At 40.4% G+C, this 18,779-nt stretch overlaps 1 protein-coding gene across 3 annotated transcripts in view; it reads left to right on the top strand.

Moving 5' to 3' along the window:
• Positions 1-18,779, top strand: part of LOC124174599 (rho guanine nucleotide exchange factor 40-like) — a 189,445-nt gene that overhangs the window by 16,866 nt on the left and 153,800 nt on the right. For 2 of the 3 annotated variants that reach the window (XM_046553837.1, XM_046553839.1), the window contains exon 2: positions 12,771-13,601. In XM_046553837.1, coding sequence (XP_046409793.1) covers positions 12,771-13,601 — 831 coding nt within the window. Of the gene's footprint in view, positions 1-5,380; positions 6,069-12,770; positions 13,602-18,779 lie in introns of those variants that run through there. The other variant, XM_046553838.1, reaches the window with a different exon arrangement.

Here is an 18,779-nt window from a genome sequence, read left to right on the forward strand (position 1 = left end):
TACATACGTATGTTAGAAACGCACAGTCACACACGTATAATTTATGGAATTAATTAACGACGTTTCCGAGTTTTTAGAAACATTTTTTATGGATTCGGCTGGTTTACTACGTCAAAGTGGAGATAATCATTGTTACATTATATTAAAGCCCTGCAAAAATAAGATGAGAAAAAACTGCCAGAGAATTCTGCGATTGAAAATGCAAGTGCATTACGTATTATTGTACGCATAGGTATACGGTCGCGAATATCTTCAACGTGTATCAATTCACGCAGTGAGGGGTTGATTGGAGTTGAAGGTCCGAAAGTGTCTAATTCCGAATTATTTTATGGCGAAACTTGAAGTCAGGATATCGAACTTTAATCAAACAACAAGGTTTCGAATGGTCGGAAAGTAGACGACGGCTCAAAGTTCCGAAAATTAAAATATACTCGCACAGCGTAGTTTACTCAACGAGTGGGTGTAAAAAATGAGAAATACCGAAAGTCAGAAGTGGTGAAATTTCACTTATTGTTAACCAGAAATTCACGGAACTGAAAATCTTCGATCATACGGAATTTCGATTTTTCAGACATTTAAATTTCCTCATTTTCCCACTTTCGTAACTTTTAGCTTTCGGCTTTCGAACCTTTGACGTTTCGTCAAAGATCGATTTCTTCGCTCAAATTTCCGCCATCAAAAAATCCCCCTATAAAAATTATTCCATCCACCGATACGGCGTCGCAACTGCATTTATGACAAGTTTTCACAACATTTTTCACACTGTTATTCAAAATCGGCATTAATACAGTTTCTAATCGCACACCGTGCACGCGTATTGCGCCTGGTTTGTTTACATCCATCGTCTAATTAGGCTCGTAATTACCTCGAGATTATTTCGAACGCTCTCTAGATCGGCGCGTGATAAATCTCGAAACGAATAACCCTCCTGTATCCGCCGATCTATGCCCCATTCGTACACAATACCCGTAAGAACCGAGATTCAGCCAACTCCACGCATACTCTTCGCCATTAGGGCTTAATGCGGGATTCGAGATTAAGCCAGGCTCCGGATTACACGCTCCGAGTTGTTGCGAACCGTTGTACGTCACCCTATACAGGGTGGTCCATTCGAGTCGACGCAGCGAAATATCTCGAGAACCAGCCGTTTTAGGGAAAGATTTTCGAAATAAAACTTTTCCGGTTCTAAGGGAGAAAAAACACTTTGCCGTCGTACTTTTGATTTGGTGGAGGTTTACAAGGTCGTTCGGAGGTCAACATTGTTTTTATTTCAAATCGGATCGTGTACCTTTTTTTTTTTATTCACAGACTTGCATTTCACATCATGCATTTTTCAAGGTAAATTTAATATTGCGAAAATGAGCAATAAATTACAATTAAAAAAAAAAAAAACAAAACAATGTTTACCTGCAAATGACTGGTTCTCGAGATATTCTGCTGTGTCAACTTGAACGGATCACCCTGTATGTACACACACACGCATATACGGTAGACCCTTCGAGTTACAGACTCGCCGGGTAATCAATGATCACCGATCGGCCGTATATCGATCACTCCTGATGATCTATACGGAACAATGGATCACTGACATTCGTAAGATGTAACGCGTATGCCTGTAAGTAGTAGGTGTACACCGATCGGTTGTTAGAGTCCGGGGGGAATCGAAATCAGGCCTTTCGCTCCGCGATTTCTTACACGCGTCTAGCGGTAATGCTTTTTTTTTTATTTATTTTTTTTTATTTTTACAATTTCTTTCTTATTTCCATACGGGATAGATTTTACGAGCGAGAAAAATCGGGTCCGGCTCTATCACGAGTGGATTTTTACAACGATTGAGGTTGTAATACAGCTGCGCACCGGTGCTTGGGATATTACAGGATTTGTACCGTGTAATTTATGGGTATTCAATTATGTCGGGGAGGAGATGTTTGAAAAGTAGTTCGCACTTCGATCTGACAATTTGATTACCATTAACCGGTAGGGTTATCTTTATCTAGCCTACGGTAATTCGTGCATTAAGTTTATACGGAAAAAAACTTGTAAACCAGATGCGTTCTAATGTACGAGATTCGTTCGCCGAGGGAAAATTGATGTGGATATGGTAATATACGCGTATTCGTCTCTCTATGGTCGGCAACTCGTGCGTCTTTATGCGTTATTTTACGCGTTAAAGGAAAGTGAACCAGCTTTTGCATACCTGCCCATCCGCAATACACATTATTTACAATAAACGCGGCTCGCAGGAATTATAAACACGTAGGTGCGCAATATCACGCGGATGCACCTTGGCTTGGAATCGCTTGTATGTTTATTTTATACGCGCTTTATGGCGATTTCAGTAATTGAAATTATACTTTTGTAGATAGGTTACGTTTGTACCTCGGTACCGCAATCGCACTTTTTGTAACTTTGTTGATTATTGTTGTTGTGATTTTTATGTAACAAAATATACACGGTATATCACGTGTACGATGGTGCAAGAACGTATAACGCGTCAAAGGGAGGAATTTTTAGGATTAGAAATCATTCATTGAGTTAAAAGATCTACTTTTTTAAGTCGAGAAAAAAAAATTGGCTTAAACTCACTTTTTTTTTTTTTTAGGTGTAATATTATATTTTATTTCAATTCGTATTTAATCCGAACCGAATATAGAGTTAATTAATAAGCCGAACGATTTAGGTTTCAGTAAGTTACCAGAACTGGGAAAATGTCGAGGAAAACTGGGTCTTAGATCCTGGAATATCTGAAGATGTGATGGAATTTTTTTTTATTTTTCTTAAAAAAATTTGTGCCCAACCTGTTAAATAAGAGATCGAAATTTCATCTTCCTCTGTATAATAATCGTTTTCTATGATCGTTGTTACACATGTTACTATAAAAATTGAAAAACTGAGAGGGACAAAAACGAAGTCAGACTGATTATTATTAAATTTGATAAAAAATTTCATGTAAATATTAAAAATATTAAGGGTTTGTCTTTCATTTTACGTTTAGGAACAAGTACGCAAATTGATCCTCGGTGCTCGATGCGCTTATAACTTTAGCACTCTTCGTTTTATACGTATGCACGTACAATCTAAAGCGTCATCCATTGTTAACACGATGTTCAACCTTTCACCCATAGATGGCACCATTCGCTCGCCGTGGGAGCAGAGAGGAGTTCATTCTTTGATAATACAGCGAACTGACTGTAAGAAGATCCGAAAGTTATTTAAAAATTTAATAAACAGATTAAACCGAACATTCGTATGTCGAATCACGTGATGTTTTTAAAATTTAAGTTTAAGAAACTATTTGATTATATGATTTTCATCTATCCGATGATTCGTGCTTTTTGTAATTTATTACGTGATTTCTTGTATGTTTTATTTTATTTAGAAAGTGAATCGTGTAATAAATTACACGTATACGCTGAATATTTTTTTAAAAAATATTACATTATTTAACAGATGAACATTTTCAGTAGGGTTATGATTAAATTGAGTAACGTTAACGTTGCATGGAATTGGATTAAATTATCGATTGAGTTGCGCAAGTAAGCGAGGAAGAAGAATACTTTCTTTTCTTTTTCTCTTTTTTTTTACATCATTTTTCTATTCAATACAGATTTTCGAAATTCAATTATCGATACCTACCAGCATTGCAAGTTATCTAAAATGAGAGTACTAAAGTTTGGTATTCAATTTTCTTTAATTATCTTGTTTCTTAAATTAATTCAAGTTTCGTCCAGTAAAATTACATACTTCGAAAGGTATGCGTTGTACGAAATTTGCGAAAGTAAAGAGGCGAGATATCTTTGTAATATGCATCGATGTATCCGTGCGATATTTAAAATCCTATTCGAGACCAGACGATCATCGTATAAAGGACTTGCAACTTATACGGTCAAAGTACAATAGCCTGAGTAGAATCGAGGTACATATGTACGATCTTTTGTAATACGATCAGCAGGTATATGAACTAGCGAAAGGATCGGGAATCGTGAAAAAAACCGTATCGATGTACCGTTTTTTTCTTCCTTTTTTTTTCCTCTTCTTCTCCTTCTCCTCTTTTTCTTCTCTCTCTCTCTCTCTCTCTCTCTAGTCTCGCCATCTCTGCAGTCTCTCGTCAAGAATATTGTCGTTCGTTAAGAATTCATGTACCCGGTGTTGGCGAAAAAAGAAGAAAAAAAAAAAAAAAAAAACATACGCGTAATATAATATCACGAAAATTTGTCGTACTTTACGTTTTATTGAAAATTTACGCAAGTATTTTTTTTTCATTTCTTTTCGTTTCATAATTTATAATCTCAATTCATCGACTATTATACGCGTGTACGAAATACAGAATTATGAGTGGTTCTCGTTCGATAATTGTATCGAAATTTGGTGATCATTTGGTAAAAGTCCCATAGATCGATTGCTTCGAAATACGATGTTTTATTTAATATTGCGGTATCAGTTGCTGCCGTAAAAAAGAGAAAAAAAACAACAAATTTTGATTCTATATCTTCATTTATTAATTATAAAGTTTGCTTTTGTATTTTAAACATTGATAAATAACACCTGTCAATAAGAGTTTCGAATTTTGGTTCTAGATGTGAAATTTTGATTTCTTCCACGTAACTGATAAAAGAAGAAACAGTTTCATTAGATAAAGTTTGCTTTTTTAGAAACCAGAACGATATTTCGGATGTAAAGAAAAACGATCTATTTTCTCAAACACTTATTGTGTTTAAATTACTTTTCATCAAAAACTTGAATGCTGAACCGAAGTTTGTTCATTCGTTATTTACAACGAGTATTCGAGAAGATAGGTAATTTTTTCCTAAATTCCGAAATATCTTTCTTGTCTCTAGAAAAGCAAAAATTACCTAATAAAAATGTTTTTCCTTTTTTCTTTCCATTGGAATAAATAAAAATTCACACCATGTTTATATATTGACACGATACAGACACTTTGCTCCATACCTCGGCAACACCTTGTACAACCCGTGTTTACAATATCGCTGGTTCACGCCTTGCGGCAAACGTATAATAATTACAAAATCGGAACTTGAGAGCGTTTGAACACGACGCGACGCGATCGCGGTTTTGAGGTTGCCGCGTATCGTAAAGATCTGCCAGCTGACCGTCGCGACGTCGGTTATTCATACCTACTCGAATGATTAAACAATCCCAACTAATTCTCTCGTCGACGATTGGTCGGCGGGAGGTTACGTACCCACCAATGCCTGAAAAATAATTCATACCCGTGTAAAAAAACTTCTCGTCGTCGGTTGCAGAGTCGCTCGCTGACGACGGCGGACGAGAACTTAAAGAGAGAGAGAGAGACGCGCAGGCGTCGAGACGTCGAGAAGCGGTCGCATTGGTGTGGCCGAACTCGTCGGTGCTCCACCTTCGTAGTCGTCGAAAACGCGCAACCCTCGAAACCGGGATCAAACGGTGGTCGTTGGCCTACGTCGGAGGAGACGAAGGGCGGTTTTTCCGCCTTCACTCCTCCGCGTTTTCCTAGCTTAGAGGTTCGCGATAACGGAACGTCGATTAACGCGTGTGCAAAAAGTGCCGTCGACGTCGCTGCGACGTAACGCGAAAACTGCCACCCCCTGAATTCCGAATTGCGCGTTTCGGTCTTGAGGGCGAATCGGGTCACTCAATAATCTCGCACCGTTCTCGTAAATCTAGACGTGAATTCGAAGATGGTTGCACGTGCCGAAGAAAATTATTTTCGTTTAATTATTCAATCGTTCGTCTATTTATTGTTGATAAAATGTGTAGCGATTGAAAAGTGATCGATTATATGTTTGTCATGGATCTCGAAACCGGGGCGCTGGATCGTTCCGCCTTTTTGTTTCGTTCGTCGAAGTTTGTGGACGGTGGAATGAACGCGGATGATTTTTAAACGTTCAGTTTCACGATCTTTCTCGCGACAGACTGCGTGGGAATAAATTGGAGCAATTCTCTCGGGTATTTTCTTCGGGTACCGCGATTATCCTGCAGATCTGCAGTATTTCGACTGTGGGCTGAGGATTTATAAACGCAGAAACAGGATGAGTCACTTTGAGTGGAAATTACTACGCAGGAAGAAGGTATATGTAACGCATCGTGTATATACCTACTTGTATAAATCTATGTATGCGTGAAGCAACGTTGCCCGCGTTTATGAATAATTATTTCATCCCACATTTATTTACGATGATAAAACGATAAAATTTCTTCGCTGAATATTATTTACAGTTATTGGTTCGTACGAATTGTTACTCACGTTTTGTTTCCCGGTTCAGTTTTATGTTTTATCGAAACAGGATAAAGTACGGATGTGTTATTCCGTTTTACATAGATTATACAGGACAGGCAATTGACGTTTTATCTTTTTCTCCAGTATAGATTTCTTTCTTTTTTTTTATCGTGAATTACACGTATAATGCGTGTATCGAGGGGCGAGATTTAAAGTTCCCAAAGCGCCTAATTCGGAATTATTTTGTGGCGAAACTTGAAGTAAAGATATCAAACTTTGAAGAAACGACAAAGTTTCGAATGGTCGGAAAACCTACGGGCTCAAAGTTTAACCAAAATTACCAGGATTCCGAAAGTAAAAATATCGAACATCCAAAAAAAAAAAAAGAAAAATCAAAGAGGTGAAATTTCGATGTTTCAGATTTTTAAACTTTCTAATCTTTGCCTTTTCGGAACTTTGCAGTTTAAGAACTTTGAGCCGTCGGGTTTCGGTCCGTTCGATGCTTTGATGTTTCGTCAAAGTTTAAGTTCTTTACTTGCAGTTTCGCCACCAAAAAAATTGGGAGTTTACCACTTTCGGAAAATTTTAAATTCAGAATTTCAACCCTTCCCTGAGAGGCATTTTCTCGACCGCGAGTGATGATTATGTTTCACAAACACTTTTCCCTGTAAAAGTTTTTGCCAATTTTTGTAAACCATGCAAGTTCTAATTATTTCACCCAATTCGAATTTACGGTGAAAATCGTTAACGATAGCGTGTAAATTGACTTGATTAACCGTCGCCTGCGGTCGATATATCGGCATTACATTATTATTATACACTGTAAAAGTAATTCGGGATGCCCTCACACGTATTATTACCGAGGGACTTACGCACATAACTTACGGCTAAAATATATGGTGCCCGGTTAATAGAGTTGCAGAGCAAGTTGGTATTACATAATTCTACGCACCAATTCCACGTTTTTCCACTTGTTTATTTTTTCTTCTTTCTAATCGTTAACGTTCATCCGCGCCACGGCGGCTTAAATCTAACGTCGTTAATTTCAGTCAATGATCTTATGCGTGTATCTTTACATGCACACGTTGTACGCATACTTGTATACTCTGGTATTTTAAACACAGCTGCTTGCGGCGCATGCGATCGATTCAAAAAAACGTTCGAAACGTCGAGAGTTCAAATTCGAGGGGGAAAAAAAAATTTTCTCGGATTAGTCGAAAGAATAATTCTTCGATTTTAGGAATAATCAATCTTTTCCAAATAGAGAAATAGTAGATTGAAATCGTTTTTAACATCTTCCTAGAAACTCTTTTCGCTTCGTTTATCGTAACTACAGTGTTTCAATCACCGAATTAAGAATCGGACGGCACGCGCATCTAAATGCATAATATAAATTCGTGCCAGACATGTACTTACACAACATTATATATGTATATATGCATATGTATATATATTAATATACATACGTACACACGTAGGTAATAATTTTCAATTGACAGTAGTTAAATCAAACGACGAGATATCAGGTCACGTACTATTAAGAGCTTCCAGCTAATGCATAATTCGTATTAATAATACACAACGCGCATCACGTCCGTATTCGGTACTAACTATAATATAATACGTATAATGCCCAGATGACACTGTTTAACTGTTTAACAGTGCGACAACTTGCGCGTGGAGACGTCGTTTCTCGGTCTCTCTATGTATGTAATAATGTGATTGACAAATCAGAGCGAGGATTTCTGCATGGCTATGAATTGCGCGCTGTTGTATACCGGGACAATCTCTTGAAACTTGAAAATCAACCGCGCATGCGCCAAATAATTAAATCTCATTGGTCGGCGAAATCTTGTCTGCGATGCAGGCGGGCCAACTTACGCAAAATGTCTACGTTTCAGTTTTCAAAGAGCATAAGCGTTAAATTCCGGCCGTTCTTTGAAGAATCAACTTTCCAACCCGATAACAAACGCTTCCATAAACTTTCCGAGTCACCGCCTCGATTATTTGAGATCCTAACCTCGAAAATTCGTATCAACTGCATCGCCGGCAGAAACAGTTTGACAGCCGATAAAACTCGCGCATGCGCGGTTGATTTTCAAGTTTCAAGAGATTCTCCCGGTATATGTAATAAACAGGATCAGTGAGAGTAATAATAAAAATTATTCTCACTATATATCATGTATACATATTAGCGATAATTTCGTCACCGTTTATTTGGTGTATACATATATTATATAAGGCCCGATTTTTAAACTTTCTACATGGGTATAATTTCACGGTGTATAACTCCGGGTCACGCGATATCCAGGAAAGGTGGAAATGGGTTGAGGAACAGGAAACGAGCCGGTTAGGTAGGTCAGGAAATACACGCTTTTTTTCCTTCTCAAGGATCCCTTGGTATTTTTATACTGTAAATCTCGTTTTTCGTTTTTGCTTCTTTGGGAGTTACTTTTTTTGACGTATTTCATAAAAAAAATTGCAAGCTTATGCACAGGGTGTATAATAAATACACAGTATCTGAAAGCAGTTCAAAAATCATCCTGCGCACTGTGCAATCCTGCATAGGTTCCTGAATAGCGATTCTTTTGCTTATTTATTACACGATGCATATTTGGGATAAATCGTTGCTTCGCACCTTTAGGAATGTATGAAATTTAGTAAACCATGATAAAAAAAATATACTCTTATCTTGAAAAACCAACTCCTTGATAGTCGTTCCAAAATTGCGAGTTTGTGATTTTCTTACCTAACGTTTCGTTACGTCAACGTTACTAACTTTAGCCTCATGCTTATTATTGTATACCTGCTTTTAACAGCCCCCCCCCCCCCCCCCCCCCCCCCCTCTTATACAAGTTTGTGTTTACATATAGCAGCGCATCGCTGTTATAGGAGGCATCGTTTCACGCGGCTATCGATTTCTGTATGAATACATACCGTACTCATACATATAGGTGTATATACCTATATACATATAACGTGTACGTGGGCAGAATGATCCTCCCTCTTATTTCCCCTCTTCGTCGACGATTCCCCTCGCGAAAATTTTCCAATCGAACTTGAATGGCAACGGTATTGATGTCGTCGCTATGAAGCGCCCCAAAAGGTTATACGATTCGTAAAATTGATTCATGGCTCACAACGTCAACTCAAATTCATTTCACGTATTGAGCAGTTCTTGCGTATCGGTAAAACAATTATTATACATACTACAATAAAATTAATGGTGAAAAATTTTGTTGCCATTTATGTGAATGGTTAAGAATTGAAGTGATAATCAATAAAATTCTGATATTTAATTGAACCGGGTGTTGAAATTCCGGTAATTATAGCACGGAATTTAAAGAACACATCACGTAATAAGCGTAATACTCGGGAAACTGGGACGCAGTTATTCACAGTACTAATTGTGATGAACGGTGCATCTGAGTTTCATTTTATTAATTAATTTTTATTAGGCTTCCACGTGCTGTACGAGGACTCCGTCTCATGTATGGGTGATCGTTGAATGAACTTTAAGCGTGGCTTGGTTGGAATCGACGTGTAGTAAGTGCGTCACACAAATATAAACTAGGTGGTGTGCAGAGGACGAAGCAGAGGAGTGAGATCGGGCCCTAATGGCACTGTCAACACTTTTTACTTCGCTTTTTACGGCCTTGCCTACGCCCACGTGCCACCGCTCTTTATACATCCAAGTAAATAACCCCGCAGCGTTTCATTGCTCCCCTATACTCGACCAGCCCACCCTGATCGTTGCGACAAGGTCCGATCCGTTCTTTCTCTGGGTTAGCTTCTTGCTTTTTACTGCCTTTTTCGCATCCCGCAATGGTCATTGGACTATGCAGTGAGTGACGAAAGTTACAGGTTCCGCAAGAGTTGGAAGACCTTCAATCGAACCGCTAGAAACCAACGTCGACTATCTTCTACTCGATGGTTGACGAAGTTCCAACTTTTCTGAATAAAGTCATTTGCTGAGTGGTTGCATTTTTCTTTATCATTTTTTTTTTTTTTTTTTTTTTTTGCAAGGTTTCATGTATGTGCGAAAGTCGAGAAAACGCGATGCCGTTATAAGGAACAATTCCGTCTGCATCTGGGGTATCGAGAAAACGAACGAGAGAATGGAATACCAACGGTAAATGGCTAATTGAATATACGTCTTGTCAGGTATAAAACTGCCCTCGTTGTCAGAGGTATACACTCCGCAAGTCGTATGTGGTTGTATAAGTGCACGGTGAACTGGGTCAGTCGAAGGGATCGATAGGTGGAATCTGTTTGTCTGGTGACTGGTACGGTGACGCCCATAATGCATTGCTTTGGCTCGGTTCGTAACAGGTGGAGGGTAAAAATTACAGCACCACGCAACAAGGTAAAAGTGGAAGCCTGCCAACAAGGAACGCCGGCGATAACCTTCGGTTAATCGTGTCAGGAGAAGATTTTTACGGTTCGAAGATTTGACGATGATGGAACGAGGAGCCAAAAGCTACAAGTGTACGTTTGAATCAGAGTTCAAGGTGGAAATATACGAATTCAAAACTATGCATCGATCCTTTGTTTATAGTTCCTACTTGGGTATGGTTGTCGAGAAGAGAGAAGTAGGCAAAGGACGAAATGAAAGTAAGGAGGAACGGAAAAGAAAATTAGAAATTGCCCTGGAGTTGATCAACGGTCATCTACTGATGATGAATCGAACTCGGTATCAGTCGATCGAGCAAAAGATTCGTTTCTTAAAAAAAAAACAAAGAATCTCGCAACGAATCTGATCGAGCAGTAAATTCTGAGCGGAGGTGAAGTCTCAGCTCCGCTGTTGTTGGATACATTGCCGGTGTGTGCGTCCTGGTTGGATTGATTTCTTTTTCCATCACTGGATCACACGGTGTGTCCGTCTGTTCTTGGCGGTGTCAGAACCGCTCTGCTATCTTAGCAGGTGGTCGCTCACTTTGCGGATTGGAATTATCGTTGGCTGACAACTCGTCGTCGATGACGGGTAACGAACGATTTTCTATCTCTGTATATTCTTGTTCCCCTTTTCTTTTTCTTTCTTTACAACTACGAACAAAGCTTGGACAGGCACAGATTGAAATATCCTCGTAACTGGTTTCTCTGGGTTGAAAGATTACCTCAACCAGATTCTCGAAGTCCTCGAAGATATTTCGAGACTTGAGCTCCTGGGCTCCCGTTTCCTTCGCCCCATCACGCCCCGATCGATGAATCTCTCATTTCCTATGTTTTTAACGGGACCGGAACCGCTTCGCCTCGCCTCCGCTTCGATACCAAACTCATTGATTTTTGGTCCCACGCACTGCCGACAGCGAGTCAAAGAAAGAAAAAAGAAGTCAACCGCTGCCAGCACGCACGGCTTATGGTACACATATACTTAGGTTTACCTACCTACCTTTGCCCAGAATGTATTACGCCGTAACTCTATACCTCTTCTTATCTCTCGCGACAAACTGAAATTGTAAATTCGCAATGATCCCTATCGATAATGATCGAGTCAGGAGAAACTCTCGGTGTGCTCGGATGGTTTCGAATTACATCAAGTCGCACGTCGCAGTAGGTACCTACAGTATATAGTACCTGTCATCGTGCTCCCATACACTTCTCCATAAAAACAACTCGATTCCTCAAAAATATGTACCGTTCGATCCCTTTCACTTGGCGACGATGACTGATGGAAGATCGAATTTTTTGAACGTTAACGGTTACTCGAAGTCGAAAGGTATATCACGGGCTTGAAGTTGGTAACGTTTACATTAACGATGCATGTTTAGGAAAATCCTTACTTCGCAACCTTAGGATTGTCTGAAATTCAACCAGTCAATCAAACCAAAGGAGACATGTTCATATTTTGAAAAACCTACTCCTTGGAAGTCGTTCTAAAATTGTGCAACGATTTATTCCATGATGTTTCGTTACGTTAACGTTACTAACTTCAACATGGTGATGTATTCCCATCGGCGCTCCTCAGATCAGTTTGAAATCTCCTCCCTTGACTATTATTCGTCCATGGATTGATCTTGTGCTTGCAATTATCATCGATGATAGCTCCAATGCAGTTTTTCACACCTTGTGATCCTTTGCGTCACAATTCCAGCTGTTTGTGGTACGTTACTTATTAGTTTCCTAGGGCAACCCATAAGTGCACCACGTCGAGTATGTCAGCGGCTGCGTTCTGCGTATCTGTGATGCGGATGTCTGTGTAATATTTCGCGCGAATGTAATCGCAGCAGGTACTGCCATCACGTCGTTCATCATCGCACGGTCGAGATTTCATCTATTTTCTACAGTCTATACGCGTATATCTATACTGTTGCTGCATCATGTGCCAAGTTGAAAAGTTTTCTAGTACTTGTATACAGCTTGAGTACCTACTCGGTATACTCTACCTATCGGAAGATGAAAGTTGGCATGAATCTGTCGGACCATGCGTCGATTACCGCCGGTGCCTATCTCCAATTACTGATCGACATTTCTCAACTTCCGCGAATTCAAATCGCTGCCGACGCGTTTAAACGACCCAATACTAACGGACGAATCGCTTTCGATGTTTCAGGTGAATCCGGCCGAGCGTCAGGCCCCGGAAAAGGAGGAAACCTGGACCTTGGCGTCGGAGAATCATCACCAGGAGACGGTGGATGAAAAGAAAGGGGCATCGCACTCGGTGGTCACGCCCTGCGATTACGAGCCTAATCTACCGCGTAGCCACGAAACCCGAAAGAGCAAGACCAAAAGGGTGAAGAATTATTTGAGGAAAAAGTGCAAGGACGCTCTTTCCAAGTCAGAGGACGCGGCAGGAGCCGAGAAACGAAGGGACCAGAAGTGCACCTCTTGGTACGTCGACGAAAAATGTAGCGAGGAGGAATTCATGCGCGATCATTTGGACTCTTCGTCTCTTGATCGAACCGCCGATCGCCGAGTCTGCGAATCGGTTGAAAAAATCCAATCCAGAGGGAGCAGATCTTCGCTCTACGAGGACGCTACCGACGTCTTATTGGCCCAAGATGAAAACGTCCTCGCCGTTCCTTCCCTGAATTCTCAGGAAACATCCCGTGGGTTGAAACCTCTTCCAGCCTCATCTGCGGAGACTCTAGTTTCGGATGGTGTTAACCTACATTGTGTTCTCGACAAGTGCGAATCCAGTGACACTTTAGTGCCTGAATTATTGTCAACGGAAACTACGATCGTTGTCGCGAAGTATTCTTCTAGTCGCAAGAGTAATGACAGTTCTGCGATTGAATGTGGTGCCGATTGTGATGCGGCTACGTTTTGCGAGAGTCCCGATGAAGACGTACCTCGAGATCGAACCAACCGTAACAACGAAGCGGAAGTTGTTGCACCCTCTTCTCTCAGCATCGGTGAACCCGTTCAGCATCCGATACTCGGGGTGAGTTTACTTTTCATTTAGTTATTCAAGTTAAGGACCTTGAAGTGTTGAGTAGAAAAAAAAAAATGCGAATGGTTGGGAAAGTTCTGCAAAAAATTTGGTGACAATGTTTTTAACTTCGAGGTGACTGAACGCGTTGAGAGAAAATTAATATTTTTCAACTTATGGAATGATTTTGAACGCGGTGTATTCGCTAAATTTCAGTATAATGTTTTGATCTATTAAACTTGACTACATTTTAGACAGTTCTAAAATTACTAAATTGGGATTCTTTCGAAAAACTTATCGTTACATTAACTTTGTGAATTTTAACCTCATAATAACACATCGAAGTTGAACTTTTCTATACTTTTGTCAACTCTTGAAACAGGTACATTTGGAAGATGAAACAATTGGGTTTGACTTGTTATAACTTGGAAAATTGATAGAGTATTGGTGAAAATTTATTTATAAATGTGTGGTATTCGGTACAATAACAACGAAGAGTTTCCAAAAAAAATATATATATACATATATATGTATATATAAACGTATTCACATTTTTCAAATCTCACGCCATCAAAGTCATTCTGAAGTTGCAGAATAGTGATTTTTTCATTCAACTTTCGATCGTTACTGCAACTTTAACCTCATGGCACAGCAGGGTCAGATCGGACTCGACGTCTGGTTAAGTAAGACGTATCTGTAGGTAGAAATACACGCATATACCTACACCTTTGGGAGAGTATGTGTCGTGGTAGAGAGAGAGAGAGCAACGAAGACGAATAGAAAGAGAAGAAAGAGAGGAGGAGAAGGTGGAGGGTGTGTATGGGAATCACGGGTCGTGCTCATTAATTATATCGGACTGATCTATTGGGATCAGAGTATAGGCTAATAGGCTAATAGCCTGAAACTCAACTCTGTATTCACTTTCCTGTCTCCGGTTATCTAGCTGCAGCGCGGTGAGTGTCTCTTGGATATATTACACTTACTTGGTGAAGAAAAATAAAAAAAAAAAAAAAAATTCCCTCGCCGTGTGTATCGCGACGACGACGACGTTTGTCGTCGACGATTGTCTGACGTAAGTTAACTATTCGTAGGTGTTTTGTGTGTACAACGTACACGTATACGTATGTACGTATGTGTGCAAACGGCGCAACGCCGCAGCGTTAAACTTTTTCGTCCCACGCCACAGTTTTATTAACTCGTGACACGCTCTTGATTAAAATCTATCGAACTAACCAGACTAAACAATACCCCATATCCTACTTACCAGTAATATCGATACATCCGCACGATCTTATACCACCCACCCACCGACCAACCCGCAATGCGGGTTATAGAGCCAATCTAATCGCATGCCGCGTGCATGCACGTTATTCCCGTTTCAAGTCACCTTGTTAAATCTATAACACGGCATATAATACCAATTATTTTAACGCAAACCTAGCCTATTGGAATATATATATATATATATATATGTATATATATACCTATTCTTCGATGCGGATATATGCAATTGACGACAATTATCCCCTTGTATTACGTACACGATCATTTTCCTTCAAGTAGTTTCGTGTTATTTTGTTTGGACTCGTTTTTTTTTTTTTTTTTTAAACTCCGTCAAAAATTCGTTATTACGAAATATAAGCATGTAGCCAGTGAAATGTTAATCTGGTGTAATTCATTTTAACTGCGAAGTCTTTGAACGTTTCTTAATTATAAAATCTCGTTATCAATAACCGGCTTTTTCGTGTCACGATATTTTCGCAAAGGAATGGAAAGGCTTATTGATCGTTTTGGTTTTTTTGTTATTTTATTTTTGCAAATTCCAAGTGAAATTATTCGTAGAGAAAAAAAAACTTGTTCCTTTAAGCAACTGTTGCGGTAACTAAAATTATCCATACCTAGAGATCTGTTATATTATATACCGATATGAAAGGCGCGCGTGTACTCGAGGTGTTATGTAATAATTTTCAGAGTTTTACATACGTGTACATAACGTGATATATGCTTACCTGTCTATCGGACTTTCTCGACTGATGATCGGGTGAAGCTGCCATGCAGGAACGATTTTAATGCAGTTCGCTGTGAGCATAGTGATCGTTTCTGTCAGCAAACTGACAGATTTATAGTTCGCATCACGCGTGCGCGCGCGCGCTTCGCTAACAGCAGCAAGTCAACAACGCCAGTATATACGTACACATGCATATATATGTATAAAGATTTGCGATTTATCGTGAAAAACAAAATTCATCTAACGCACACGCAGAACCGTTTTTTACTGTGTGCGAAATACGAGAGCGCAAGTACATATATAAGGTATAATTCACGTCGCGAAAGGGAATCTCTGCAACAGAAGAGACTGTATTCTGCTCAGAATGCAAAATAAGAATATGAAGCAAAAAAAAAAAAAAAAATACAAATAAAGTGACCAAAAAATAAATGGATTCCGCGAGACCAAAGTCTGGAAAATAATTCCTTTGCAGCGAAGTTCTTCAATTCTCGCCTCGAACGCTTCAGAGAGCGATGCGGGGTGTAATTAGCGCGAGAGTAGCGCGGTGGAGCGCAGAGCGAACAGAGGAGGCGAATCAACGCAAAATGAGCAAATGCCAAACGCTTTCCGCGTGAGTGAAAAGAAAATCGCCCAAGGTTGCTAATGCAGGCGTCGATAATGACGCGCGCACGCGTTTCGCTTTCGCGCACGCGCGCTTTATACTCGATGGCCATTAGCGTTACACTCAGAGATGGTATAATTTTCACGCGTATTCTTCTCTGGACTGACCATGTTGGTGATGTTGGACTTGGTACACTTGATAAACAAACAGCCTTCTTCGGCGGACACGCACCGAAATTAAATCTCTTCACCATCGAGCCGCATAACCAGTCAGCCATAAATCACCAGCACCCACCGTTGAGGAGTATGGATTATCCATCGTACACTACTAGAACCAACAGAGTAGAGCGACGTTGGCACATCACTGAAGCTACACGTAACGCTGAAACTCGTCAACGTTGAAACCACCAGTAGAGTGACGTTAGCACATCACTAAAGGCCACACATGAAGCTGAAACTCGGACCTCGGTATTTTCGCAACGTATCTCTGACGAATTCCTTCAAGTCAAGTGATGTGTTCTATCTCAGAACAGCAGGGTACCACAGAAACCCTGGAAGTCGCGTAGGAATATTTTGATCAAATGTCAAAAGCTTCGTCGTTCACCAGATTTGGAGGTGCCGGTCAAGAATCTAACCTTGAGATTCATTTCCTTCGTGATTCACAATCGGATGAGCTGGATCAGAGATGTGCACTTACGATTTCTTGTTGATTGGAAAAGAATGAACCGAGGATGATTTTTACCCTGAAAATAAAGTAGTTCATTATTACTCGTCAGAGAAACGTAGGTATAGGATAACCCTGCGTAATGTAAAAGTGGCGTGATTTTAGGGACCGAGTAAGAGGAGCGACTTTGCAAGGATGATGTAACGATCCTGAACACCCCTGAGAAATGACTAATGCGTACCCGATGACGTGTAATAACGGATCCAATTAAAATTTCGTTCGAGGGATAAGCGTGCGTACAAGTTGATCGTACGTAACGTATATCAATGCGGGTACGCATTGTTAACCACGCGATAATCAATAACAAGGTACGAAACTACAGGGTCGGAGTTTTTTTTTTTTTTTTGCTGTGTGTCAGTACAAATGTATGAACACACAAATGTTACCATCATCCGCAACAGCCACTCGTCCATGAGGAGTCGGCTACACGCATGGTACACGAAACTCTCGTATCCTAAACTCGAATGCCTGCCGGTATAAACGCGTACATAGAGATCCGGAGATAAGCGCGGATATGGACGAGACCAGGGGATACAACACGTGTATAGATATATATTATTAGCCTCTTTTGATGGACGCGTGTCACGGCGGTACCACATGTGGCGATCGTCAGAATTATTGAAATTGAACACCATATCGTGCCGCCTCGCATGCTATCCTCGCTCAATTTCACCGCATGATCTTTCAACCTCCGTTCTCTTCGTTGTTCGTCATGCGATATCGCTCTGTTGTTAGCCCTGGTTAACCGAAGCATCCCCCTCCCCCTGTCATATCGTTCATTTCATCCTTAATCCAACGTCTGATCATCAGACCAACAGAAGTTCTCTGCTAGCAGACTCACCCAAAAACTTCAGTGCATAACGACAGTAAAAGATGTGTTGTACCAAAAGGGAAGGACAATATTTACACCTGTTGAACAGTGTGTAGATCTGCCAAGTGATGTTTGGCACCGAACGGTGGAGTTCATTAAATCGGTACTAGACAGGCTGGTGCGGGTGATGATCATCGACTGCATGCTGGGTGTGAGATGAAGAAGAAGAAGACGAATAAGCTCGATGAAATGGAACGAGCTAGGGTGTGAATATAAACTTACCGTCGCCGCAATGTCTGATAGATGAAAATCGTCGTTATATGGTACGTGCTGCATACTACTTAACGGCGGAGAAAGTGGTCGGCGGGTAGGCGAGGGTAACCATAACGATGGTCTGTCGGTGATATTGGATCGAGTGGGACTGCACGTTGCAATTCAATGCGAAGGGGGCGAGTTTAGATCATCGACGTACCGCATAGGTATATCTATACATGTCGGTATGTGTAGTAGAGGAGACATCGTGTGGTGCCGGTTATCATGCCGGATTAGGTCACGTTTCCGGTAATTAATGGCTCACGTCATCTCTATACTCGATCGGGAATTACACAGATCGTTTGTTCGATCGTATAGATCGTCCTCCTCCTCAGGACTTCGATGTCGTCGTTCGTTCGTTTTCTGTTTATATTTTACTACCAGCTATTTCCACCGTCGAGCATGAAATGGACAATGAAGAACTTACCTATATGGCACTTGTGATCCTCGCTCCTGCATATGGGGCTGCGTGGCGTTTCGTATGCGCTCTCAACTCTTGCGCCTTACCATTATATCCACCTATAACCCTATTCGTCGAGAGGAGGACTATTCGTTTCCTTATACACATTTAACGACTTATGGGCGCACATGAAGTTTATGTTTCGTACGCGATTCTATCGTGTCGCGCAGACTCGAATTTCTTCTCATCTTCATTCCATTGCTGGTACTATCAATACCGTGTGGTTAGCTTTGTTACTTTTAGCCTCATATTACTTGTACAACTGACCGAACACC

The sequence above is a fragment of the Neodiprion fabricii genome, chromosome 2, assembly GCF_021155785.1.
Source record: "Neodiprion fabricii isolate iyNeoFabr1 chromosome 2, iyNeoFabr1.1, whole genome shotgun sequence".
Lineage (NCBI taxonomy): Eukaryota > Metazoa > Arthropoda > Insecta > Hymenoptera > Diprionidae > Neodiprion > Neodiprion fabricii.